Below are 27,980 nucleotides of genomic sequence, written 5' to 3'. Positions count from 1 at the left end.
TGAGAAACTGTTTCTGGGTAGAAAATATCAAACAATTTAGATATGTGTATTATTTATTCTTTATTACTGATTGATTGTGTGGTAGCATTCCACACTTCATTTTCATGAAGATGTACCGTACTCTCATGCTGATATGCGATTTTTCCGAGGAAGAACCCCTCCTAACGTACGCACCCCGACTTTAGCGTCAGCCTGGAGCACCTGCTTGCAACTTGAAAGGTTTAAAAAGTGCGTACGTAAATAGGAATTTTACGGTAGTTATGATGTTTATGTAGTGGCATCATGCAAAGACGAAACAGATGAAAGCTTACACATATATAATTACTTTTACCTGACAGGGAATCATTAAATATAGTTATTTCTGCCAATGAGGCTATGCCTTTCAATGATCCTGGTATGAAAGCAGGCCATGCACTTTAGAGGAAGTGATCAAATTTGGGCTGATCTAGATATGCCTTTACAGATTCCTTTAAATTGTTACATTGCTACGGTATTGCTGAGGATTGTATTTGGGAGGTGAAGATACAAAGACTTGCACTCTAAAAGTATGTTTGCCCATTTGTTTCATTAGATGGTGTGAAGCCTTTTCAAACCACAAGCACAGTCTGGGGACGCATCTGCAAGAAGATACTTTTCACTATGGTATATGCCGTCATAGTTGGCTGCATTTTAGCCAATCATGTAAAATCAAAAGGGCAAGAGGAGTTTATCCATAAAACTGACATTTCGATGGGGACTGTAATGGGCAATGTTACAGCTATGGTCACTAATTGTCAGATTTAGAATGACAAGTGGAGGTGACTGGCACATTAAGCTGTAGTTAATCCGTTTTTTTTACACATAAGGTACACAATCTCTTACCTTCTGCCAATAACCTAATGTGGTTATGTCCCTAAGTGGATGCCACCCTCTTAGCTTGTACAATTGGTGCAAATTCCCTATCAATTCCATCACATCACACAGGCCAAGAACGTCTGACCTCTCTTTATGTGATTCCAATTGAAAGGTCGCGACTGCTTTTGCAACAGCAAAATTTCTATGGCAAGCAAAATGGGTCCATTTCATGGCTGCTGTGGATTAACCTAGGTTGATGACTATGCTTCACTGTGGTTACACCTCCCACATGTAAGGTCATGACTAGGACAGGAAGGGAGTAGAATACAAATCATCTCTGTCTGACTAAACTATTCTCCATACATACAAATGATATGGATGTCTACCTACACAGACTGAAGAAAAGGTATCGTAACAACATGCAGCACATTTGTAATATTACCATGAGTATTTATAGCAGCTACACATTCACTGTTGAAGGTCAAATCATGTTTGTGTTACTATTTCAATTTCTTCATCTTGTGCAAAGCAGCAGACAAAGGAACAGTCATAACTTCAGGATGGTTAATATGTTTGTTATTGCAGTGAGTTCTATAGATTACAGCAGAGTAGGCTGATAGCAATAAGTAACATTACTTGTGAAATAAGAAGAAATTAGGAGGGCCAACAACTCTCTCTTTGCAGCCAGCTGAATTGCATGGAGTTTAACAATTGGCAGGGCTAAAATGCAAGAGTCTGGAGTGGCTGCCATTTGGCACTAACTCAGTACTGACTGTAATTGCCCCAGGTGAGGCCATAAGTCTGTAGGTCTTGAACCAGTCTTTTTGATAAGAGGGTATGACACATCTGTTCCAATTTTCAAAACTGTTCACTCTGACTGGATTTCATGTGCCACTGAAACCATTTCAACACCATGCCTTCAGGAGCAGTCCCAGAAATCTTTCATCCCCTTCCATTTGAGAACATCTGTTCATGCAAGATTGTTCTCTCCATGTACCCCTGCATATGACCTGTGTCACCTTTGCATGCCCTCTGCACAAGGTCAGTACTTTCCCCTACAGAAAGCTAATTCTGGCACAAGCACCCGTCACTCGTATCAATCATGCCTTCTAAAACCTTTATGACTGCCTGAAAGTGGAAAGGTTGCAGCTCCCCTCTTTACTCTGAGTTTATGACTGGAGCGTTCAGCTCAGCCACACTAAACCTGTGGCAGGAGGATTAGGGAAGTGGTACCATCAGTTTTGATTACCAGTCCAGGGCTCCAGGGAGACCACAAACCACATTATGGTAATCATACCCTGCAGGAGAACTCTTGAGTCTAACCTGATGAAAGAATGAAACTAAGAGAAGGGATAGGTAAAATAACACCAAGGTGAATGAGTCAGCTGGGGGTTGTCAATTTTGCATGAAAAAATCGAACAACAAATTAGACCTTCCATACTTCCTTTCAACCATGCAACCAAAATATTCCATTGTTAAAACAAATAAAAAATCTAACAAAAAGAAGTCTTCATGAAAGCATGATAGATTACTTCTTAGAGATGAATGATCTAGGGTATCAGTCTGGAACTCAATCCATCTTTCTGCACCTCAAAGCCAAAGGTCATACATAGGTGATCAATTCCCTGAGATCAAACTTACTCAGAGGTGTGAAGATGTGACAAGCCTGTGGGATGAAGAATCCTTCAAGTCAAATGTCAATGCAGGTAATTGCACTCGGTGGCCAATAATACTGCTTTTGCCAATTGGATACTGTCATTGCCACCAACAGATCTGCTTGGAGATTAGTAAATGCTCTCATCAACCTTGGGTCTCCTTCTGTTCAGCTAAATGGTTACACAAGTCATAAAAATGACCATGAAAATTATCAGCAGAGTTTGATTGCTTCCAACAAGAGCTAAAAACGTCTCGACTGTTAACAATGAAATCTCTCAGTGAATCAGGGTCAATTCAGATGGATAGAAGACTACTTGGAGTGTAACACTAACAGTGTGGTTCAAGCGCCACTTGTGTGAACTATTGAGGAACAGATACATATTCAGGACCCTTTACCTTCCTAAATATTCTGCCGACATCCTCGCTGATCTGAGTGAACCTGCTGGTGAGGTTGGTGCTGTAGATGTCGCACAGCGTGGAGTGGTTGCGACTCTCCCGACGCGTCACCCCCAGCAGCTGGTACCAGCAGTTGTACGGGGACAGGATGTGCCCATCCTTCTTCTCACCTGTCTTACTGCAGGTGCAACAAAGGGAATCTTATATGGGTACCTAGCATTTTCTGATCTCTTTTCTATCTTCTATTCCATTCAATGATTCAGAAATTTGCTTATGACTTTGAATCTGTCTGATAGTTTGAATATAGTTGAATGTATACTCATGTTGTTGTTAAATCTGTTACAAAAATACATTTTCATCAATTTCATATCATGAAGTTCATATTTTTGGTACGAACAGGGTGAATTTTTTGTCAGTCCCAACAAGCAAATTTCTGGGACGGAGGACAGGTCCCAGAGATAGCCTTGTCCCCTGGTTGAATGTTTCAAAGTGAAAAGAACAACTTAGTAAACATCACATGGTTTGGATGGTGTACAGTTTCAGGAAACATAGTCAGGAAAGTTTCAACTTATGTTATTGATCAACAAGAGATGAACACAAATGTAAGACTTATTGAATACCTTGCATCTAGCTTCTGCTGCTGTTTGACCTTGGTGAGGAACCTGTCGGCCAGTTTCTCCAGACTCTTGGAGTACTCCAGCTCGATCTCAGCCTTCCTCCTGAAGAAGTCCTGCAGGTCGGCCATCAGGGCCGCCTGCGCCTCCATCCGAGAGTCCAGGCATTTCAGCTGGTCTGTCAGCTGCTGACGGATGTCTGGAACGATAATATATACTCAGTTATTATCAAATAACTAACATTTCCAACAGCGGACTAGCCCCCTAGTACTAGTAGTGGCCAAGTGTGTGTCTCCCAAGGGCTATGGTTTTAAACCTAGTCATATACAGTTTTCTATAAACATATGTCACTAAGAACACTGTTAAAATGGTTACTGTTGACAGTTAGTTCAGTTTAGCTTACAAAAAATGTTATTCTACTTTTATTCTGGGTCACCACCCACAATAAAATCTATGGTATCTTCAGCAACAGAGGGTAATTACTAACTGAAACAGGCCTTATCTAGCTACTTCTCATGTAGAGTAACTTTGATAGTCCAGACAAGTGTGAGTTATCTGATGACCTGCTTTTTTGCTTGCATATCTGACCGGGCATGAATTTGAATATGCCTTTCATCTGTCTCTCTGAAACATTTTGGCAGCAGGAATAAGTACAACTTCTCTGCAGCTGGTTAACTGCTAATCTCTATGGAAAAAATCAATACAACAACATACGCTCTGTAAGTACCTGCTTGGTTTGTGGGTGTCAACAGATGAGTTACATAATTCGTTTTGACAGTTCCTGGTATTGTGGGTACAAAAAAAAAGATGTAGCTATCCATCACTGTCTAGGTACAAAAATCATGTAATTTTCAAGAATCAAAAGGAGTTGGTAGGATTTCATCAACCCGTCTGAAACCACTGCAAGAATGTATCTGATCTATGTCTAATGGGGATTTGGTTCATGAGGATGAATGCAAAGATTATCTTTGATAAATACATGTTCAAAATTTTATCCAGTTGCTTGAGTAACTATTTTTGGTGCATGTTTAACAATGCCTTCGTCAACATTTTCTGACAAAATATAACTGAACAAATGAAGGAGTACTAAAAACCTCAGAGAATACCTCCTAGTGAGATATTGCAACATTTACAGTCCACGAGAAGAAGGATACCACCAGCAGCCTGACTGTCCCCCCTCTATGCACCACATATCATTCAAGACGACGTTATAAAGAGCCAAGGTACCTCGAGACTCAACCTTGAAGAAAGGGGTGATGTAGCCATAATTGGCACAATGGAGAAAGTCGTCACAATAACAGAAAAGGCTTGGTCATTCAGGGACTTCATACCAAAAAGGATAGTCCCCAGCTAGGACCCAAGCCACTTACCACCAATACAGATACTCAGAGCTTACTTACTACTGCATCGATTGACTAAACTAGAAAAGACAGCCCAAAAACTTCATCGGGAAAAAGGCCCATGTGTGAAACAAGCAAGTCTGGTATACCTGGTGACCACATTTGGCAGATAGCTGTACTGTGAAGCATGGGTACAGTATACTGATGGCTTCCACAGCACTGTTCGCACACAACACACCTCTTCCCACAAGACCTGGGCCCTTATCTAATGGAGGTAGCCATGGGCTGGCTCCCCCTGTATTGATCAGTGCCACAGTGACATTTCATTCTCCTGAGTGCTGGCATGAGCTACTGGCGCTGAATACTAAAAAGATTATTACCAGGACACGGCCAACGACCTGCGGGCAATGATACATGATGCCATTTTGTGTTCGTAGCTAACCTATTTTGTCTTGATTGTCTCCAGGAATGAATAATTTGCTATGAGCAACAGATAAGTAATAAGGATAAGGCATACTGTTATAACAAAGTAGGTACAGTACATTGATAAATGGTGTCCTTGTAGGCATACTTTATAAAGTTTAGACGGAGTTTCATTTCTATTGTGAGACTTTATGCTGTGAATGTTAATGCAGAGAAGATGCGATAAGATAGCAGGACACAAACAGGTAAGATAGATGGACTGGGATTTAAACACCTGCAGGTGCTATAGCAAACTGCGGCAGTCTTCTGTCATTGTCAGAACTTCTGAATGTGAAGAATTGCTGGGATCCTGAACAAAAGTAGCAGAGCGACTTTGTATCTACTCAGCAAGCCTTTGTTCAACTTCTTTCAATCTTTGATCAGCATATCATCATGTAGAATCTATCTTAGTTACAGTTGTAATGTGTAATCAATATTTCTGAATTAGTGGATCATATGCTGTAACTGTCAGCGCACTTTATCATGTGTATATTTCTTTTATACATGTCCCATGCCAAGCCAAGAGCAATATAGCTGAATTTGAATCAGCATTCCCTGTTACAAGCTGTTGTTTGTATGTCAGGTATGTGTGGCTCTAAGCAACAACAGTGCTTTATCAGATAAGGTTAGAAACAAACAATAACATCTGCTCTGCAATCTACTTAATAATCTCCTCATTTATCCTACAACTTGACTGGTAATCACACTAATCAAAATTTGTAGATTTATGTTCATGACACAGTTCGCAGTGACCTCTACACCACAATTCATCACAGGAAATCATCACCATCAACACAGCTTTCCTGTCAGTGATGCACTCTGTGTGCCCACAAAATTGACTCAATTCTCTCAGACTAAGATTGATTTAGAGTAGAGTAGAGTAGAGTAGAATTTAGTACTGGCATCTGTACCTTTCTTTTGAGGAGGGGGAAATGTTTGTTAAGATACATCTATGGATAAGTGTAACTTTTCTGGTCTAGGGTTACATAAGTCAAGTAAGTCAATGGATAATGTTTTGTCTAACAGTACAAGTTATTTCATTTACTGATCTAGCCAAAGTGTTGATGGCTGAAGACCAAACAACAACCAGCCTTATCTTCCCTTCTCACCCCTGCACTACAGATACACCATCTCCACACAGGCTTGGTGATAGACCTTATCTAGGAGGTGTCAGGGTTGACAAATGCTCTCCCAACATTTGCTTCCCAACGACAGGTTGTTTGTGTGGGGTCAGCACCCAAGTGCAGAGGTGGTCCCCAAGGTAAACTGGGCTGTCTCCTGGTGACCCCTGGTCAGGGGGTCAGGCAGAGTCATATGGCACAAGTTATGCACACAAATAAACAGGCTGTCTTCTTCAACACTTGGGGTTCCTCCCATGTGCCTTATCTAAATCGTATCAGTTATAGAGTAGAGTAGTTCTGATTTTGATATTTTCAGATTTTTAAACAACATTCCAAACTGACAATTCTTTTTTCTTTGCAGGTCAAGGGTATCTCATTACATTTCTATACTTCCACTGGTCAAAACACCCCTACACTTCTCACATTAAAGCCATACTGCCCAACCAATACCAATCTTGAACCAAGTGATTATCTCAGCAGGGAGAATGTAGAATGTAATCTTGTCACGCAGGTTTTCACTAAGGGGCAGGAGGCAGACTTCTAAAGCCATGGCAAGTATCAAACAGAACTGTTGGAGCCGCACCTAACAAGCTCCCCAGGCACCTAGCCTTGGTGTGTTGGTCAGCAGGGAGGAACAAATCCCTTTGAAGACCACTTTACAGAGTAAGGAATATGGTAGACCTATTTCATGGCTACACCTTTGTAGGATAAAAGAGTAAACAAGAAAGTATCTGAACTGGAATATCTCGATCAATTGTTTCATCTTTGCATGCCAATTAGAATTCACTAGGCAAAGGAAGCTATTCATAGGTAATGGCACAGCAAATATTACAGATATGTTCACCTTGAATGTTCACCTTGAATAACTTCGCAAAACATAACCATATCCCTACACACCATGCTATATTGACACCTGAAATTTGTTTGTTTATACTGAACAACATGTGTTAACGTCTGTATGAGTACAGTAGAGTTTATAGTCAGGTAGGACATTTTTCCAGTTTAGAATGCTCCTAATGATGATGATGATGATGATGATGATGAAACTCTAGTCTACACATGATGACGTACAAACATCTGTGTAAACTTATAGCAACAACCCAACAACCATGTTTCAAGAAAATCAATTCCATATTACCAATTCCAGGGCAACCCTAGTCAGCCTGGCATGGAAAGGAAAAGAAAGGTCATGACCTTTAATCACACCTCCATGCCTCTTGACTTCACAGGTGGCTTTTCAATCAAGAGATCAAGCCTGCAGACAGCCTGGACACTGTCTTTACAAATCTTCAACAGCCAAGGTCTTTAGGGATAACAGCATGGCTAAAAGCTATTCACCATAACCAGGCAAGAGGAATAATGGATAAGTGTACTACATCAAAGTCAATCTGTAAGTGCACCACTACATGTAAAAAGTTGTGTCAAGAACACTTGGTAAAACTACAGCAAAGCCACACAATATATCAAGATAACTACTTGATTGTAGCCGTCAATAACTTCAGATTCAACTTCAGATAAGGCAGTAAAACAAAGCACTCTGCAAGTTTTGTAGCAAAAGTACTCTCTCGTATTGTAGAGTTGATCCAGCCTACAAGGCTTTTAGGGAATGTTTATGACAGTCTGAAGGTGTGCAAGCTTGCATCAGTGCTGATTGCCTGAACACTTGACTCGGCCTCTCCAGACATGCCATTCTGGCTCATTTGCAAAACTTCTTCAGTACTACAGACAATCAACATCCACTCAGACAAGCCTGTAGCACTAACTAATGTAGTGCATCTCTGGCGTAGCATCCTTCCTTCCTTCCTGAACCAACCCTCACTACCGGGCTCAGGTGGAAACCATTAGATAACCACCTTCTCATTTCTCCCTCAGGTGAAGTGTAGCTCCTACCTTACAGGGCAATTATCCCACTTTTTCACACTTACATGTTTCTTGAAAGGTTAACATACCCATTAGACACTCCCATCTCCAGTAGGTAAAGAACGGGTAAAAGGGCGAAACGTGACAGGACTAAATGCCATGTTTCCTTTGTAATTTCTTTCTAAAAATTGTCTGCAAGAGCAAACTAGTAACAGTAGAGGAATGTACATGTTATTTGTATCAAAGCTTTGTCAATGGCACTTCAACAATTAGTCAATTACTCCAACAATTTAAAATTTTACACTTTCTGCAGCGATACCTGAGTATAAGACTGTAGCTATCATAAAGAATGTCATAAGTAATGATTCATTTCAAAACATGAAGCAAAGTGCTCTGGCCAAAATTTTTGATACTACAGACATGTGGATGGCTGTCAGTAAAGCTGGGCAGTCCTAAAACGTTACAACCTTCCACCCAACATCTGCTTGGAGATTAAACATTATAGCTTCTACCTTCTCTCCTGTCACTCAAAGTAGGTGAAAACCCCTCTTGTATTTTGTAAGCAATCCGTAGGACCAATCCAAAACAAAAAACATCCTAGATCACAACCTCATTTTGGCAAGGACATACCAAGACCATGATGTAAGTATAAATTCAACTGTCTCGCTAAGTTTGATTCATATTGTAAAGGTTATTGATTATCATATGAGGATATCCAATCAAATGATTTTATGTATAGAGTTTAGAGACTTATTTTCTCCAACAGGGAACAGTGACTTCATTTCATTTTGCCTGGTTTTCTTCAATGAAATTGGCAAAGATAAGGGCAATTTCCCTGAGGTGGGAGCTGTGGTATAAGCTATCATCAGTAAACCTGACTGCAGTCTGATCCTTATACAGTTACAGAAAAAGATGTTTGACACTTGAGAAGGTAAAAGTACTAAAACCTACTGGTATCAGTCATAATGAAAAAGGTGGTAAACGTAAAATTTCCCTAAATCACTTTGAGTCTGACAACAGTTTCCCTGAAACGCCAGTTGTATGAAAATGTGAAATAGGAGAGTCGAGAAAGGATGCCCCCTCCCTATCACAGGAAACGCACATCTTTTTTTCGTTCCTTCAGTCATGACAAAAATTATTAGTTTAATGTCTTTCTTGGAGCTGCACCAACTTTTGCAGGAATGTGCAAACAAAGGACTCCGCCTTCTGGCCATGTTCAAGACAGAGAATAACAAGCTGTGGAATATTGAGTTACATCTTCTTAATTGAAAACCAATCCCTGAAGAGCATCTTCTCCTCCCAGCTAACAAGTTGAGAGTTTTTCTTTCAGACATGGTGAACTTTTCAGCTCCCTGGGAAATTCAGGAACCCACTACTCCATGCGCAGAGAATCTGAATAAGCAGGAGTAGTTGGAACATGTACTCATCATGCAGTACAAGACAGGAAGAAGAAGCTGAGTAGACAATTTGAAGAGATTATCCCACCAAGGATGACCTACCATAATCAGAGGTCGTCCCAGACAAAGAGTGTGAAAATATCCTGTGAACCTGTCCAAATGATTCTCCTTAGCACCTAAAACCCTATCATTTGGCTGTCACACCTTTCTCTGTAATCCAACCGTATTTCCTCGTTCTAGGGCAGTGTTTAGACTATGCCAATTTTATAGTTTGGCCTCTTCTAACAGTGACAAAGAGAATCAGACCATATGTTTGAGTCTGCTACAGTTTGTACTGTCTGGGGAAACATACAAGTTTGTCCTTTATCATATCTCAACTTAAACTTCAAATTGTGCTAATCAATTTCAAAGTCAATGCAGTCTCAAACCAGGCTGTTAGTTCTCCCAACACAGAGGACTCAAGCTTGCTTATGGTTCCACATACCAAACAATAAATCATCTAAACAATATAACAAAAAGATAACTTTTTCAAGAAACAGAATTGATTTAAGATCATCCCTCCATGTAAAAGAAACTGTTCAATACATAAATCCAAGGACCAAACCTGGATGTCTAATATCCGATCTGTATGCTAGCACTGCCAAGGGCAATGGCGCAACGCCAAGACATGTATCAAAACCATAACATAAACATCACAGGAAAAGTCAGACGATTCAAGGAAAACAAAACATCTGTATGACATAACAAAATACCTGCTAGCTAATGTTTATCTGAGAAACATCCGAAGATACTAAGATAATCTCCACTTTGAGAGTGGGCATATCAAACTCTCACATATGCCACATGGCGAATCATATTCTAGTCATGTCCTTCTGATTCGCAGCTCTTACCACTAATGACAGCACTGAAACAAGTCCTTACCAAGTGCAGCGGACAGCCTACCTTTCCCCCACTTCCTATTCCAGGTGAAACGATGACAAGGACTGTTCAGATAATCCATGGTGATGGTCACCTCTCGATCCTATGGGCCTAAATCTACCAAGTCTGCAAATTTGAAAACCTCCCAGGGAAGGTTTGCATCCAAATTTGACAAGGTGAAACTCTATCGTGCACCAATCATCCTATGTTACCATGGACATGACAATTACGCTGCTCGAAACACGTCCATATGTACCACTGAGCGCCCACAAAGCTGGCAAAAATTAAGTGTCCCAGCTATCCAGTGTCACCTACTGTCTGGCTGGAAGGATTCCAGATATGAAAGAGTTACAAATCAAGACCTACATGGGCATGGGTTCAACATATGGAAAGAAACTACTGTTACAAGTTGAGAAAGAAACAGGTTACCTAAACACTCACAGCATAGACTAAATATGAGCTTTCAATCAATCCTTCATTACTTACCATGACCACCAGATGGATTAGCAAAACTACAGACCAACTTGCTCAAATCAGCGAAGTCTGATTAGTCTGCATTACTGCATAGCAATACACTATCTAAACTACAGCTTCATTACTGTACCTATCATTCTACCAGCAACAATTTCACAAGAACAGTGAATGAACTTCGGGACATTCTGCCTTCAGTAATATTTGCAACCAGTGCCAAGTCTGTTGACAACTAATTTGTCAGGTTTTACATGTGTAACTTGTACACTAAATCAATGCACTTTAGAACACATATCTGCTAAGTGAAATTTACAGCAAAATTGGAATAGACTTTTTCCATATTGAAAGACCATCAACTTGTACAAGAATGGTTAAATTTCTCACCATTCAGATGGATACACAAGGTTCATAAGAGCTAGAACCCATCTCAGAACACAGCTGTATGGATATATCACATGACTTTTCAAGTTTATTATTGTACTTAGCAGGTGGGATCTGGTGGTTCTGGCTTCTAAAATCCCTGAGCCACCACCATAATCTCCTAACAGCACAGTTCTGACTTGTTTTGGGAACACACAGAAAATCCGTTGGTAAACAGCTCTATGGAAATAGGTCATCCTGAGTACACAACGAAAAGTAACAAAATTATCCCAAGAAGTCACCTGGAGACTGTCAGCCTACCCTTGTGTGACTGACCACTTACCGAGGAAACACTGCTTGTCCTGGTCTGGATACGAGTTTAGCACACACAAGTACATGCTTCTTCCTTTTCCCTCCGGCCTGGCTCACAGGTGCTGCCCAAACTGTGATGATGCAGGCACTGCTTCGGACATTGGATAATTGCCCAAAATCGATTCCTCCTCACACCGTCGTCCACTCCACTCCGTTTACAACATCATGTTTTGTACGGTCAGGGGTAAAACTTCCCCCTGCAGACAGGAACAAACTGTTTCTAGTTGGGACAAGTGGGACTGGAGTGGCCTGTTGAGTTGTGCACAGGAACAACAGTGCTGTCAAGCACAACCTCCTTTGTCCTACTTGTGACCAGGACCCAGGGAGCATGAAAGATGATATCCTCTCAGTGGTGGGCAGGGCTGGAGGAGAGCTCGCTTCAAACCATCTTGTCCACTCTCCAGCAGTGGTCATCAAATCAACACAGGAAGCATGCACATCAGCACATCAAGTCTTGTAGTGTCTCCTGCCAGCCTCTTTAGAGCATCACTTGCAGTCCCTGAGTGCTTGAGGTGAGAGTTCTATAAATCTTGGCAGTTGCAGAGGGCCCAAAACCGTGCAAAACCTGTGGTTACTGGCTACTTTCTTCTGTGGAACAACAAATGGATCATCTGGACCATAGTGAGGCAGTGCGTCACCCTCCTCTGGCCAGGTCATTGACACCCCCTGGCCACTCACTTATCATCAGCATGCCCCTCCCTCCTGGCACCTTCAAACAACCTTCATGTATCTGGAGTCACACCTTTTTATACTTCGCATCTTATCATCAACTCCCAGTCGTAACAATCACCTTGGAAAGGCCTTCTACAGTTTGAGATATATTATACTTGCCATCAAAAAGGGTATCAACTTCATACAAAGTCAGATGAAGATGGTATGGCAAGGTGCCAGGTAAAGATTTTACATCAGCTCCTAGGTGGGAGGCTTTACTCAAGTCTACCCACGCTGCACTTGGTATTTCATCATCAACAGGCCATGCATGTCCAATTTCTTCATCACTCCGAGCTCTGGGGTCAACCAAATCATGCATCAAGGTCAAACTATGAAAGCAGATGAAACTTGGGATTCAATTTCAATTTCCAGGCTGGATATTACTTACACGTTCAGATTCAGAATTTCCATATATATCTGTCAGATGGCTGGTTAGCTTGTGTGTAATGGGTACCTACTGGCAGTTGATTCATTGCATTCAGTCCAGAAATTATAGTATATCGCCACTGTACAAACTTTGATATGCTTGCTTGCTATCTCCTAGTAGTTTTCTGTTTTCAAACACACTACTGCATTTGGTAATTTGCATATTTAGTTCCTTAGAACAATGATTTTAACGACCATAACTGTGGCCTTTAATTGAAAAATAAATACTGTACATGCAGAAATTTTCGCTGCGGTTTTAAGCTTAAAACCACCGCAAACATTTTTGTCCAATACTGAAGCAGTATGTGACTATAGTATTGCTGCAAACTTAAAACCACCGCAAACACTCCATTTTCGCCTTAGCGCGAAACAAAAACCACGCGAACTCAAATGCATTTACACAAATTACAGTAAAAGCTTCCAAGTCAGGACAATGCTCAGCATAGGTTGACTTGGTATTTAACATTTTGTCCTACTCTCACCCTTATCATTATGCCTGTAGAATAACTGTAGACAGGTCTATGTGTCCAATCTGAATTATCATATATTATACGTCATGGGCAGTGTTCATGAAACAGATCCTCCAAGCATAAAGGGTATGGCACTGACCCCATATCAGATGTATGGATGTATCCTCACTGTCACCAAGACATAGATCAAGACCAGTTGTCCTCTCCAATAACACTAAAGCTTTACAATCTAACTGGTCAATTTCAGTTAGGGTCTGGACTGGGGACTGGAACGACAGTGAACATTGAATCAAAATATTGGTTGGTGCCTCTGACCATTTAACAAGACAGGTACGTACGTACATGGAACAACAATACACATGCAAGACAGGGAGGGTGGGGGATGCCATAAATGTCTCCTTTCTGTCTCGACTCACATTGTATACCTGTCAAGGAGATGATTTTTCCAGTCACGAATGTGATAAAGAAAATCTCTTCCATTCCACTATATGGCGTTCTGGCAGTGTATAGTAAATAAGACCTTGTTTATAGATCTACTTCTTCAAGTTCTTGTCATTTGCATGTCAAGTCAATAACCCATATATATATATATGAATACATATTCAGTATCTTTGTATAAAACCTATCCTAGTCATCAATATACAATTAACTTAAGCTTAATGACAAAAATTAACATTTGATGCCAGCAGCTGTATAATTTCAAATATTTACCGGAACACACAATAGGACACATCCATCGCATGTGCCATTCATAGTCATAGTAAGCTCCTAATAAATTATGCAGGTCACATACTTTAATTCCTGTAACAGGGCTTTTGGAAAATCCCTCTCCTGAAAGCAAATTAACCTTATGGTAATTGTACAGGGACAATACCCCACACAAACAATACACAACAATGGCCCTTTCACCTTTGGGGTACCCAATGTGTGAGCGTGAAATTAGCTTGACCTGACCAAGACTACATGACTTGTATTGGGCGATAGTGTAATTTGTCACATGGAAGAAAGCACTCAGTTCTAACACAAGGGGCCCTACAGGCCCCACATTTAACCTGACCCAATATTCAACCCCACTTCCAGCCAAGTCCATGTTCACATCAAGGAGATGATGAAAAACACACCCATTGACCCCAATATTATAGTTGGTTCAACTTTCGTTTACACAGTGTTTCCACTGAATGGTAGAAAAATATACATCAATGAAGTCAGTAAACTGCCTTAAATTCCGATATTGACAGAAATATACTTCTCAGTTATTCGTCTGATTGGCCAGTAAAAATGTGATGTCTGGAGAAAAACGGGGCATGGAAAATTTCATCAGGAAGCTCATGACGTATTCAGGGGCCCTCTTTTGTGAGATATTGTCTTGTCTGATGGTATAAATCCCTATATTGTTGTTGGGACATTTTTCACCACAGCTACAGTAATGCGTTTCTCTGGATGTGCATTAACGGCTGCAGGGATGGACTGAATCTTAATGCTGCTGATAAGACTGTGTTTCTTACCTGTTGCTACATGCTTTTAGTTTTACAAGATGCACAATGATAAAGGGCATGTTCATCAAACTTGCTAACCTTACTGAACTTCCTGACAAGGACATCACAAATAGTTCATACCTCTCTCAAACAAAAGATTTAGCTTTTTCCATCAATGTCATTACCTCGGTAATCAAGACCTAGCCATGGTGTCTAGTCACATAAAACCCCTGGCACCATGGCTAGCTGTAGTTGGACGTTTCTATCCACCCCAACAAAGGGAGAGAAATTGAAGATAGCCCAGATAACCCAGATGAGCCAGGCCTTCCATCAGAGTGACCCACAGAGACAGGCAGGTCTGCACAATTTGTAAAGGGAGAATACCCAACAGTCTGATTAGGCACTGGACCTGGAAATCAAATGGGTGGTTATACCGGACCCATGGGGGACAAGGGTCACGCCAACTTCACACCGAAATTAGGTCTCTATTGTGAGCTGTTCCATGGCAATTTTCCCATTAGGACAACAAACAAAAATTGCTCTTGACCCTCAAGCTATAGTAATTAAAAGGTATAGCCACATCTCATACAATCAAAGTTGGATGACTAAACTTCTGGTTTGATGGCCTGTCTTGATGGGACACCATAAAAGCTGGTTTATGCCTCTAGGCTCTACTCTAGCATGGGCAGTACCAAGGGAACCATCCATAACCACTGCCACCACACCAGCATGTAAAGCAAGGGGAGAACTGCTCTATAAATGGACAGGCACGGATTAATTGAGGCTCACACAAACTCCTCACAAACCATGATTGCACCAGCTTAGCTGGCATCTTAGCTATGCCAATATCAAAGAAACGCAGGATCATTAATAGTCCCAGGGCTAATTGGCAGTAAGGAGGATCCCCCCATATTTCCCCTGACTCTAAAATTGGCAACAGTTCCAAATGACAGGGACAGCATGCACACTCTTCCATAAAACATCCCTTAGATAAACACTGCCCACCAGTCTGTCCTTATTAACCACTGGACTCTCCTACTCAAATAGCACATCAGCCTAGCCCCGTCTTCACTAACTAAGGACACTTATACATTGGTATTGCAGACAGTTTGTGTGATCTTCCTCCCTCTGCTTCTAACTATGTCCAGATAAGTAAACAGTGCATCAGGGAAGAATGCTGCCCTGCCAGATTTAATTCCTTTTCCTTCCAGACTGCTCCTTTCATTTGGAACTGCAAGGAAATACTGCAAGCTGTAATCTAGGCGCTCTGAACGTGTTGAAATAGTGCTCTCAAGAGCCAGCTGTTCATGGCGAAAGGCCTATCCCACAAAGAAAGTATTTGCACTGCCTTTATACTTGGGTTAGAACCGAAACAGCTGCATCCTCAGCCTGGACTCACACAGTTTTACCACAGGAAGTAGATATATTCTTATGGAAAATCAAACCAAGCTGGAGGGGTAACTGACAAAACATAGCAGATCAAGACCAGATACTGAAGAAAATAGACAGCAGTTGTCTCTCTGCTTCAGTAGCTGCACGGGGTTACGCACCATGACTACGTCACATGCTGCTGGCCTCTAGTCTACTGTAAAGTAAAGCACAGAGAAAGTCGGTGGACTTACGCCGAAACGACAACTTGGCACGCCTCCTTGCCTTCCGCTTCTCTGCCTCCAGGAGGAAGCGCACTTCCGAGGGGGGTAAGTCCATGGCTGGGGGGGAAGAAGGGGCCTAACCACCATTACTTCAGAGGAGCACCCCACATCTGGACCTCTCTGCTTCAGCACTGACTGGCCGTTAACATTTTTTGGTGAGGGGTGGAAGTGGGTTATCCCAACTGTCCTAACCATGTGGGTCTCCAGAGAAAACAAGCATGATATGTCCCCAAATATGGAGGCTATCCCAGGGGACTTAAAGATATTGTGACAAATCAGCTGCGTTCATTCACCCATCTATCACATGATGCTCTCTCAGATTTGTGCATTGCAATGATTGCAGAATTCTTCCCGGACCCCTCCACCATTTTCTGGCTTGGTTTCCTCTTCCAGGGTTAGCTTTACAAACAGTCAACAGATCAGTGTCAACACCACTGAGCCACAAGTTCCTGGAGAACATGTAACAAGTTTGCTGAAGTCCCTTCACACTATCTTGCCTAATCCTCACACATGCTGACCCAAATCACACCAAACATAAACAGGGACATTCCCCACAAGGAAGTCCATTTATTGTCCTGTTTTATGAACTCCTTTCACACAGAGCAATTGACAAGCCAATTGGGCAAGATCATCTCCATTCATGAGTAATGAGCTGCCCTGATAAAAGATTTCACAGCTCATATTTTATCTAAACACCACAGACTCCTCCCACTTGTACAAAGGGCACTTCCTGCAATGTGTTTCTGATGGAAAAATAAATAAAACTGCAACAACAACTAGAAGAGTGATCTTTGAATACACATACATCCTTTAATACACCAACATACGAGTCAGAAAAAAAGGAGAAAGATCGAAGTGACCAAGGACTGATCTGATCTTGTTTCTGCTGTTCCTACAAGCTATGACCTCCTCTAATAACACTATCAGTACAACCAGATGGTTCAAATTGATCTTGTCATATTGTATGTTTTATCAGTACATTGTTTGTGGCAGATGTTTTTATCACTTGCTATCATCACATACCACTGTTTTTCACACTTTTTCTGTGTTACAATAAGTAAGAGAAGGGACACTGAATTTTCATTTCAGACGTTGAGCAAATCTAACAGCGGAACAGAAACAGACTTCCTGTAATTCCGCTGTGGTCAAAGAACGCCGACAATTGTACCGCACAGAAATTACAACAACAGGCAGCAAACACATTCTTTGACAAGTTTACTTTCCTCTTTGATCAGCCCCACACTGCTGTTTACACAATGACATGCTGGAAAATCCATGAAGACAAACAAACCGAACCAGCAGAAATTTCTATCCCTTACCCTGGGGACAAATCACAAAGGGTTACTAGGTTGGGTACGGCCTTGGTCAGGCTTGGTTGGGGTTATCCCAATTTGGAAAATAAAAGTGAAAAACACCGGCTTGGCTCAACCCAAAATTCAAAATGGATCTATACATCAAGGTAAAGATTTTAGAGCCTTTTTAAAAGGGCAGAGCAATCAGTCCAGTTGATCAACCTCCTTACCAACACAATCCTATCTCTGATGGATCCCTTTACCCCTTTAGCACAGCCTAGCTACACAAAAAGCAACAATACCCCCTTTCCCCTGGGATTGTATCCTCACATCCAGTTTTCTAATCAGGGGGATATCCAAAACAGATGGTGCTTAGAGAGGCCACTTCTAGTTCAAAGCAAATGCCCCATCAGGGGAATGAAAATGCTTTACCAACACCTTTGGAAAAGCTACTTGTAAAAGCCAGAGAAAAGCTGCTAGTAAGACCCCGTTCACACTCATTTTTTTCAATCGCGATTGAAGTATAATCGCGATTGAATCGATCCGATCGCAATTGATTTTTTCAGTGTGAACGCTCCCAATCGCGATTGGAACGATCCAAAACGATCCAATCGCGATTGGATTGTAACTACCTCCGGAGGTAGTTTGATTGGATTAATCGAGATCGGATCCAATCCAATCCTATCAAATTTTGAGTGTGAACACAACTACGATTCATTCCATCGCGATCGGCGGAGATTTCGGCTGGTTCCGGGGGTGGGAGGTCATACATGCGGGTACGTGGGGTCATAGTTCGCATCGCGCGGGAAAACAAACCCAAGCCGCACGTCAGATCGCTCTCTTACAACAACAACAACTTTTCATCGTCAACAATGCCCAAGAAGAAGAAGAATAAAACTCCGTCAGCAACTTCAGCTGGTGGCAGATGGCGCGATGAGGAGACCAAGTTTCTTTGTGTTCAATCGCGATCGGATCGAACAATCGCGATTACACTTCAATCGCGATTGAAAAAAATGAGTGTGAACGGGGTCTAAAAGCCACATTACTGTATCTGTATTGAATGATGCCATTGATGGAACAAAAAAGTGTCTCCTTTTCAAAATACGATGATGCCATTAGAGAAAATCAAATGTATTGAAGACTAGTGTAGTCATCTCTGGTGGGGAAAATTTTCCATTTGCTCCTGATCCAAGTGTTTCTATTGGCGCCTGGCATTATCAAAGACAGGCATTGTAAACTGATGGCATGGTACCAATGACAGGTATGTCATCGCTTTGGGCCAGACCAAACAAAGCAAAGGTCCCAGACCAGCAAACTAAAAACCATCAACAAAGTCCTTTTGGAACAGGACAAATCCTTTAGTCCCACACAAAAATGCATCATATTTCAATCACATCCTTCCCCCTCCCTGCCACCCAGCCTGTGTGTGGTAGATACCAGTACAGCAAGCAGGCAGCTTACTTCAGACCTCCTTTCAGTTTGGTTGAAAACTGCACCTTCTCATCAACTTGACTGGAAAGAGTCCCTGACCCTTGAACCTACAGCTTGTCCTAGCATGATCCATTTCAAAAAATCTATGAAGGTTTATTTCTATAACCATCTCACCTGTATTGAAATGTAACATCCTTATCCCTTTCAATTTCCCAAATGTTTCCCCATTATTTTTTTTCCATTGGACCTTTCATAGAATAGTAGTACTAGTAACACTGAAGACTTCTAAGTTTGATATTAACAGGAACAAAAATGAGCTTGAATTCAATGACAAGTAGACCATCCCTCATTAGTAACATAATACAGTACACAACATCACTCACACAGCTGCACATCTGCTGGTACATTACTTCCACTGAATCAGTGACAGTACACACTCACAAAGCTTTACTGGTTTACTCCATGTCAGCATTTTATTATCCATTCTGTGTTGGTTGAAACAAAACAATACAAGACAAGTGCTGAGCTCAACACAAATATCATACTTTTGTAACAGTCGTCATTATAGTTTTTATACTATCTGTTACACTTTAGTTTACTTTACAGACTAGAGGGAAATCAACTTTATCATTAGTGTATATACATCAGAATTGGCAACTGACACAAAAGGTATAACCCAAACAAAAACAGAAGTACACCTGTGTTGAAACCGTGGGTGGTACATTGCTTCGGGTGTTATGAAACTGTTGTTTAGCTGTACAACCTGTCAGACACGCCCCTGTCAAGGGGTGTACAAATTTTGATGTTATGTTATGTTACTGCAAGTCATGATTTAGCTCACTTTTGTTCTGTACTATTTACACTGTTGGAGGTTTTCTTTCTATGATAAGCCAATCACTGTTCAGACCAACAACTTTTTTTCAAAACAACAAAACCAACACAGTATTTATTAACATGTTTTGCTGCTATACTAAGGAGTAAACATATGTTGTGTAACACATTTTTTCACCCATTTACCTTGCATGACCTCTACCTGTCGTAGAACACTGTTTAACATGGATTTCAGACCAATAAGTAGAATGGCATATTTCTTATTCCCATTCCTTCATCAGTGGTTCTTACCATTAATTGCTGCTCCCTATATTACAACTGTGACTGGCTCTAAAGAAGACCCCCATAATCAATCACAATCCACCTCTATTAGGTACAGTCCCAGGGGGGGGCATGAACACCCTGATAAATTCACATTGGAAAACCTATATCTGGGACAGAAACCTTTCTCTTCAGTCCCAAGTCTGTATGGGGTGATCTCCCAATGCTCTTCTCCTGACACCAACATCTGGTTTCCATCCTGCTAACAAAGGCATGTCTAGCAGCCATAAACTTAAATCTACATATTGGAACACTCATAGATTTACCATTGAAATGTCAATATGGACATTCTGCAAAGTCTAAATCCGTATTGATTAGAACATCGATTGAACTGATTGGGTATTCAGATTTTGCCTTGTCAGCTCTAGATACAATAGATCCACAAATGAATAGATGTATGCTGGGGATTGCCAATCATTCCGTCATGTCTCACTGGGTTTATGGTTAATCTATAAAATATAACCCACAGATGGAGTATGCACTGATTAGTAATTACACAAGAAGAAGGCTTCAAGCCCTATAGCACATAAGCTATGGTTTTGAACAGTTTACCTTCTAGTGAATATTTCTACTTCACCGCTCTCAATCTGACTTACATTGTATAGTATGAATGATGGAAATTGTAATCATATTAAATGAAACGCAATATCTTGTTATTACTGCCATTGGGTGGGTTATTACTGCTATTTGCACATAATTTGGCAGAATGCTTTGAAGTTTGAACACTTGAAAAGACCTTCAAGTCTGGTCACTAGTGTCCTATCCCATTACCAAGTGGGTGGACATGTCTGGGGGCTGTCTATGCAATTCCTTAGCAAAAGAAAAGGTATACCCCAAAAGTTAGACAAATCTGGAGGAAATTCTCTTCATCTGAACATCTCTACTCATTGTTACTTCAGAAACTGGTACATTCTATGTGTATGTTATAAATGGTGACATAGTCTGACATCTGTTCTGCAATATCCACTGGCGATCCCTACTAATCTCCAAGCAGATTTGCTGGTGGCAATGACAGTATCCAAAGGGCAAAAGCAGTATTATTGGCCAACCAGCAGTCAATAATACTGCTCAGGTGGCCAATAATACTGATTTTGGAGATTAGGCAATCCCATCTAGCAAGGATGTTTGATAAACCTCCCTGCATCTAGTGAGGATCATAACTATCATAAGCTACACCTTCATGTGTTAGGTGGGAACCTGGTCAACACCTGGTCTAAAAACATGATAGCATTGGTAGCTCCCAGAACTGTCCTTACAGTAAAGAGATTCATTTCAACATTTCAAATTTCAAATAACTGCATTGCATCATGCTTACATGCTCACAAGTTCTGCATACTTTAAAGTATATATAGAAGAGATGATGTAACTAATGCATTTACAACTGTCATAAGGAACAATTACATGTAACTCAGAACACAGGGCAAGTGAAATTGAAAGAACTTCATTACATTTATCAGACCAAAGGACATACAGTCAATGCATGTCTAAAAGTATTATGACAACTTGCTGTGTATGACTGATGAGAATGAAATCCTTGGTAAATATGCCATTTCACAATTGCTTATCTTAGCAATCTCATTGTTTCCAGTATTACTACTGTAAACAATGACATCATAATGAGCTAATGTAACCTTTGTGCCTTTGATGCAATGTTACAATAATAGTCAAAGTGCTAGATACAATCCAGCGACTGGACCCTAGGGTTCGGATCCCAGTTTACCTGTTACTGTTAGTGTTCTAGTCTTGGTACAGTTTACTTCAGGGTACGGTAAGATTTGATCAAAAATTCAGAGAGAAAAATTCAATACAACACTTTTCTTCTCCAATTCTCCTTTCTTTCACTTTATTTCTATATGTGAATACTGTTCAAAGGAGATTATCTATGTTATACCTCAAATCAAATAACAAACTCAGCTGATGTCAGTTGTTATGTCTTAATAATACTCTTATATCATACAAATTATAATAATTTTGAAAAAAAAAACACTACATTTTGATTTTCTTATACATATCTAAACACAGTAAAATCACAGAGTTGAAACTGAAAAGGTTTTCTCAGTCAAGAAGACAAAGAAACAGGAAGCTTGAGGAAACCAATGTGACCCAAAAGGATGACCTATAAGTACAATTCAGGTCAAAGGGCAAGTCAGACAATCACTCTACTATGACAGGTGACAATTTGCTAAGGATAGTAAAACTTCTACATATCACTTGTATTCTTTGGTACAGCCCTTTTTTCTATTTAGGAAAATTTACATACCAACTCAAGCTTTGCTTATCTGGTACACAACAATGTGTTGTTTCACACTACAACAGCTGGTAGACGGAAAACCCAAAGTCCTGAAAACCCATAGCCTATCATTAGTGTGATTTGCAGGTTCCGTTACTCAATTACAATGCACCAGGCCCTAGTCTTCCTCCTATATGAACATCTAATTACATGCTGGCTACTGTCTCCAAAAATGCGTGGTTTGACCTTGCTACCACTCAAAGGAGACTGGCAAAATGTCACAGGTTTACGGTGTAACAATTATACCAACTGTCAAGTGAATTACAACACATAGTTTGGGCCTACTGGGCATTGTACTGAGACAGCTCTTCAGTATGGTATAAAATACTCAATTGGTAGAATCTACAAGATAATAGCTTGCAGGTATTCAAAGAAGTATGTCCCAGTCTTCCTGCCCAGCTGTTCCACAATGTCTTGTCACCCTCACCTTTCCCCTGTGTTTTTGTGAGGTGAGGGAGGGGCAGTCAACAGTAACTTGTATACCTGCAGGGCAGGACAGCTGGCACCTCTCTCACAACAACAATCCCGCTCGTCATTCTATTAATGGCAGCATCCAATCTGAATCAATGGAACCATTTTCCTTCTAAAGGGCCTTATAAACATCCTCTTCCTCAGTGTGGTGACCCCTTCATGATACCATTTGCACCTCTTTATACATTTACTTACCACATAACCCTGAGGTTCTCTCAGATTACCAGGGCTACAATATGGTAATCAACTGTACATGTACATAATGTCCATGGTAGGAGTATATATGGCAACACATTGTTTATTTACATGACAAAAGAACATGGTATCATGCGTTATGTGTTCCCATAAACTGGGTCTCTCCTGCCTTGGTGACCTCTCCGACAACCTTTATCCTACTTCAGCTCTTCATCAAATATTTATGGCAACAACCCAAAGCTGTACAGTATTTAATGACAGGGGTGTCAGACAGCACATATTGTGTTTCACCAAAAGGTCACTTCCATCCCATGCAACATCCTGACTTTATTACATTTTAATCTACAGGAGATTCTAACCATATGTCATCTTGGAAACATCAGGGCAACTTTGAACTTTCATCATACAAAATACATGATATAGTCAACCATGCTACAGTAGTGCGTATGAGTCAATTACACAACATATTATCAGCATAATGTAATCAAACTCATCAATACCAAATAATTATTGTTATGATATTAATCTAACTTGAATTAACATATCAAAGCTGTCTTACAAGGGGAAAACATATGTTTCCTATTCTGGATGACCCCGCTTTTAGTTTAACGAAGTTAGACTCGCCATGGCTACCAAGTCATTACAGAAATACCAGCAGGATAAGGGTGTCCAATAATTTGGGCTGTGCAGAATGAAAATAAAGATCATTATCATAAATTCATTCAACTGACCGTAAGAATCTTCTTTTATGAAAGAAATAAGGGTTTGAAAGAGGACAACATTGCATGATTCATACCAAAGACTCGTACTCGAGTCTGTTGATGTATATCTATAGCATCACCAAACTACCATTGTGCCATTCTTACACATTTGTACAATGTCTTAAAGCATTAACTAGTAGTACTCCAGTGAGTGGTAGCCACTGTACTGAAAGAAGTTACGGTTGTGACATGTAACTAGGCCATTTCAAGAGTGGACATTACACCATTTCTTTACTACACACAGCTCAAGGGTAGGCTTGCTTTGAATGTAAATGCTAATGCTGTAATAGTGCTTACACCACTGGCAGCAGCTCGGTGTCCCATTTGTCATGGTAGACAGCTCTTCTTGCAGAACAAATCCTCTTGATTTCGTCCTCCTAACACAGTTTGGGGGAAGCTTTACTTGTTTACTGGAGAACATCTGCTTCTCTTGGCATGTTATTCTTAGGACTTCCTTTGGAGATGGGTATGAAAACAAACCAGCCAAAGGACATGTTTATGGGACATTCCTATTGTCATTTTGTGTATTCAAGGACAAAACCTGTACAAAACGGAGCTTCTCATAACATTCCTGACAAAAAATTGCAAACTTGGAATATTTCCAACTATTCCAGGCTAGCATGCAGCACTGCTGAGGCAAACCTCACATTCCATACAGTATGTTTTACAAAAACACAGAGGAAGGACAGACTGAAATGTTGCTGGTATATTGAAATGTATCAGTATGACATATCACATCTAGATCTAATGCCTTTTAAACAGGTTATGAACTCTGGAACACATCCTCAGATATGAAAACTCATTCATCATAATTCTTTTTTCGAACAATCCCTGTGCTACTACGGTAAGGCCAATACAACATATCTACTTCAATTAAGCTGCAAATAGCATGTAAAATGAAATCAAAGCTGTCAACATGACTACACTAACCTTGTTACAATTCTATTGATGAATAGGCTGTTCTCAATAATCCCTATGCATACGAGATCTTGTCTAATCTTGTTTGTGGTCAGACTGTCTGGCATAATCAACAGGCCTGCCCCAGGCTGGGGAAGACCTTCGGGAAATGGCAGGCATACCGTCTCATAACAACAACAACAAAAAAAAAACAGAAAATATCAACTGCAGGAACATATGGAAAACAAATGTACATCAAAAGAGCTGTCGAAACTTATGTACATGCACTAACAACACCCTCCCATTACATTCACTGTTTCTGTTTCTTTTATTGATTTGCTAAGCACAGACTAGCACAGACCAGCCCTGGGTAAAACCGTTTGACATCCGCTCATTCAATCCTCCCTATCTCTACCGCAGAAACGTTTGTCTGAAGTCTGAATTGTAGACTTCCTTGATACTGTTGCCTGTCTTATCTACAAATGGCTGTACTAATATGGAGAAGCTGGCTTCCTCAATGAGACCGGGCAACATGTCAGTGTCCCTGAACTCCAGACGGAAGCGGGCAAAAACTCTTCCTGCTACATGCTGTCTCCCTCAGCTCCACATCAAAATAAGCCATGTGCCCAGTGTCCATCGAAAAAGATGCAAAGACTGTCTGGATGTAAGGATGTGTGGCATGGCTTTTGGGGTAGTCATACTCATAGTGCCTTATATGTAAGAGAAACATGGGTAGGACAATCCCTCCCTTTTCCTGCCCATCCCACATTACAACTCCCTCCACATATACTAATTTTAAGGAAACATTATAAGGAAACGTTGAGTCCACATTTGTCATAAGACTGACGAAGCAACAGCTATTTCCTGGTACTGTTGTAGTCCTAATGTTCCACAATGGCAGAGGATAATCAAATTATTTATGCTGTTAGTTCATACTGGGCACCATAAGACAAGAAACAAATTTAGAATGGGAACAATGGCCCTTTTCTACAGATTAGCTCTGCATTTGTAAGGGTGTCCCCTGCGATTCTCCCAAAATAATAGGCTCCACGGGCCATTATCTCCAAAATTTGGCTCTGAGAGTTTTATCCATAACCCAGCAGCGCATGAAATCCTGCTGTTCACCTTTATTCATATTTTAATAGGTTCCATTCACAGGGAAATCAGAACACAATGGGGAATCGTGGAGGGCAAAACTGACAGTGACACCACCAGGGCAGATTTCCCTTTGGTCCTTTCATATTATGGGCCTGATGTGCGGAGATACGGGTTGGGATGTTTTCCTTCTCAAACCTTGGCTTGCTATAATTGGTTTGCTTAAAACCAGTTTTGGGGATATAATTGTTTCTCTTCTATCACACACATGTTGCAGTCCAGAGCAAAATAATAATAAGGATAGAATGCTGAAATTCTCTACTTCATCTTTAACTATCAACTGACATTCAACATGCTGTTTTCTCATACTGTATGACCAGACATGATTCTTCCAAAGGATTTAACATATCTTCACAGCATTTCAATACTGTAAAAAGTGGACCAAGAAAATATAATGAAATCATAACATTATGCTATGCATGATATACAATAAAAACATCATGTTGGCTACAGCTAAAACTTGGCGTGATACCACCCACAACAGTCACTGTAAACTAACTAGTAAAGAAAATGGGAGGGAAGCAATCAATCTAGTCTCCAATCTTGTTAGTATAACAGCACAGCAGGGGACCTGGACATGGCATTGGGTCGGCATTTGTGGTATTTTCAACCCTTCCCCATACAAGTCATGACAAGGTCCTGGGGTCACTTTCAACAACTTCAAGTACTCTTCATCCACTTTCACTTTTGATTTCAACAACATCATGATTTCATATCATAGCTATCAGGAGTGTCAAACGACAAACACAGCAAGTCAAGTTTCCATAACTCTGGAGTCATGTTACAGAAAGGTTCTGTAAATCTATTATTGCAATTTATGACGACATGTAGGTTATAACAATACATGGTCATGTTTGTTCAGCGTGAACGTCTGGTGAACTAGACCGACTGAAGCCAACGGATTCGTGCCGAAGTGTCGGCTTACTCTCAACAGTTTCCACATGGGATTTACATACGAAAGGAACTGTGATCATTAATGATTTGCATTCCTACACACACAAAGCAACAAGTTTGGTAGGAAACATTTTTCTGTCTTCGCCAACCGCTGAGTGACAGGGGCAGGTGGGGGAGCAAACAGTGCAGTGTGGTGGTTGGGAGGGTACAGAAAGCCTTGCTTCAATAGACCTCCCACTGCAAGGAAAACTTGCTACAAAATCTCGAGTTACGCTGTCAAAGCTGCCAGCTGGAACTGAGATAATATTGGAGCGAAGTCCTACGGATACAGAACACAGGGACAGGGGGCATGCAGCGCATACAAAGTGGATCGGAGAGAGTCCGATGAAAGAAAACTGAACTTCTTACGTGGGCAGAAAAGTGAACGGAACTAGGCAGACTTTTAACGGGGCGATCACAACCTCTCTGAGACGAGGAAAGACCTGGTAATAACAGCAGGGATACATTACGTGTGGCCTAAATGTGATAGTGGACATTGGTGGGTGGGACTCACCTTTGACTTGGGTCTCAAACTCCACCAAAATTTCCTTCTCTCTCTTCCTGTCCGTCATGCCTGCGACGAGCAACAACCTTTCGTTTCTGTCGCGAAATTACTGGGGAAAGTCGATCAGAATGTCATCCCAAGTCACACCAAGTCGGAGACGCGGTCTTCCGCTGCTGTCTTGTCCGCTCAGAAGGGCCTCCCTGTAGCCGTAAGATCAGTTGCTAGTGTTTTAGAAGAAACATTGATGAATCCCAGGCGTCGCGCTCCCAACAAAATCAAAATTTCATGCACAAGTACACTACGCGCACGGCATGATGGGAACTGGGAGGTCCCGATAACCTCTGACCTACATCAGCTGGTGAC

At 41.0% G+C, this 27,980-nt stretch overlaps 1 protein-coding gene and 1 long non-coding RNA gene across 9 annotated transcripts in view; both read right to left on the bottom strand.

Moving 5' to 3' along the window:
* LOC136435110 (SLIT-ROBO Rho GTPase-activating protein 1-like) overlaps nucleotides 1-27,951 on the bottom strand; it is a 59,479-nt gene extending 31,528 nt beyond the window's left edge. For 3 of the 8 annotated variants that reach the window (XR_010755809.1, XM_066428332.1, XM_066428338.1), the window contains exons 1-3: nucleotides 16,506-16,674; nucleotides 3,507-3,699; nucleotides 2,887-3,064 (exon numbers count right to left, since the gene is read on the bottom strand). Coding sequence is in view for 7 of the 8 variants with exons in the window: in XM_066428332.1 (XP_066284429.1) it covers nucleotides 2,887-3,064; nucleotides 3,507-3,699; nucleotides 16,506-16,590 (456 nt within the window). In the remaining variant the exon portion in view is untranslated. Of the gene's footprint in view, nucleotides 1-2,886; nucleotides 3,065-3,506; nucleotides 3,700-11,772; nucleotides 11,928-16,505; nucleotides 16,676-27,626 lie in introns of those variants that run through there. The other 5 variants (XM_066428333.1, XM_066428336.1, XM_066428335.1 and 2 more) reach the window with 5 other exon arrangements.
* Nucleotides 23,456-25,219, bottom strand: LOC136435114 (uncharacterized). The gene is made up of 2 exons (XR_010755811.1): nucleotides 25,058-25,219; nucleotides 23,456-24,581 (listed from the first exon to the last, which is right to left on the bottom strand). It is a non-coding gene; the product is annotated as an uncharacterized lncRNA (long non-coding RNA).
* Nucleotides 27,952-27,980: the final 29 nt, after the last annotated feature.

Source organism: Branchiostoma lanceolatum, chromosome 5 (genome assembly GCF_035083965.1).
Source record: "Branchiostoma lanceolatum isolate klBraLanc5 chromosome 5, klBraLanc5.hap2, whole genome shotgun sequence".
NCBI lineage: Eukaryota > Metazoa > Chordata > Leptocardii > Amphioxiformes > Branchiostomatidae > Branchiostoma > Branchiostoma lanceolatum.
This window is presented reverse-complemented; position numbering and strand designations above follow the sequence as displayed.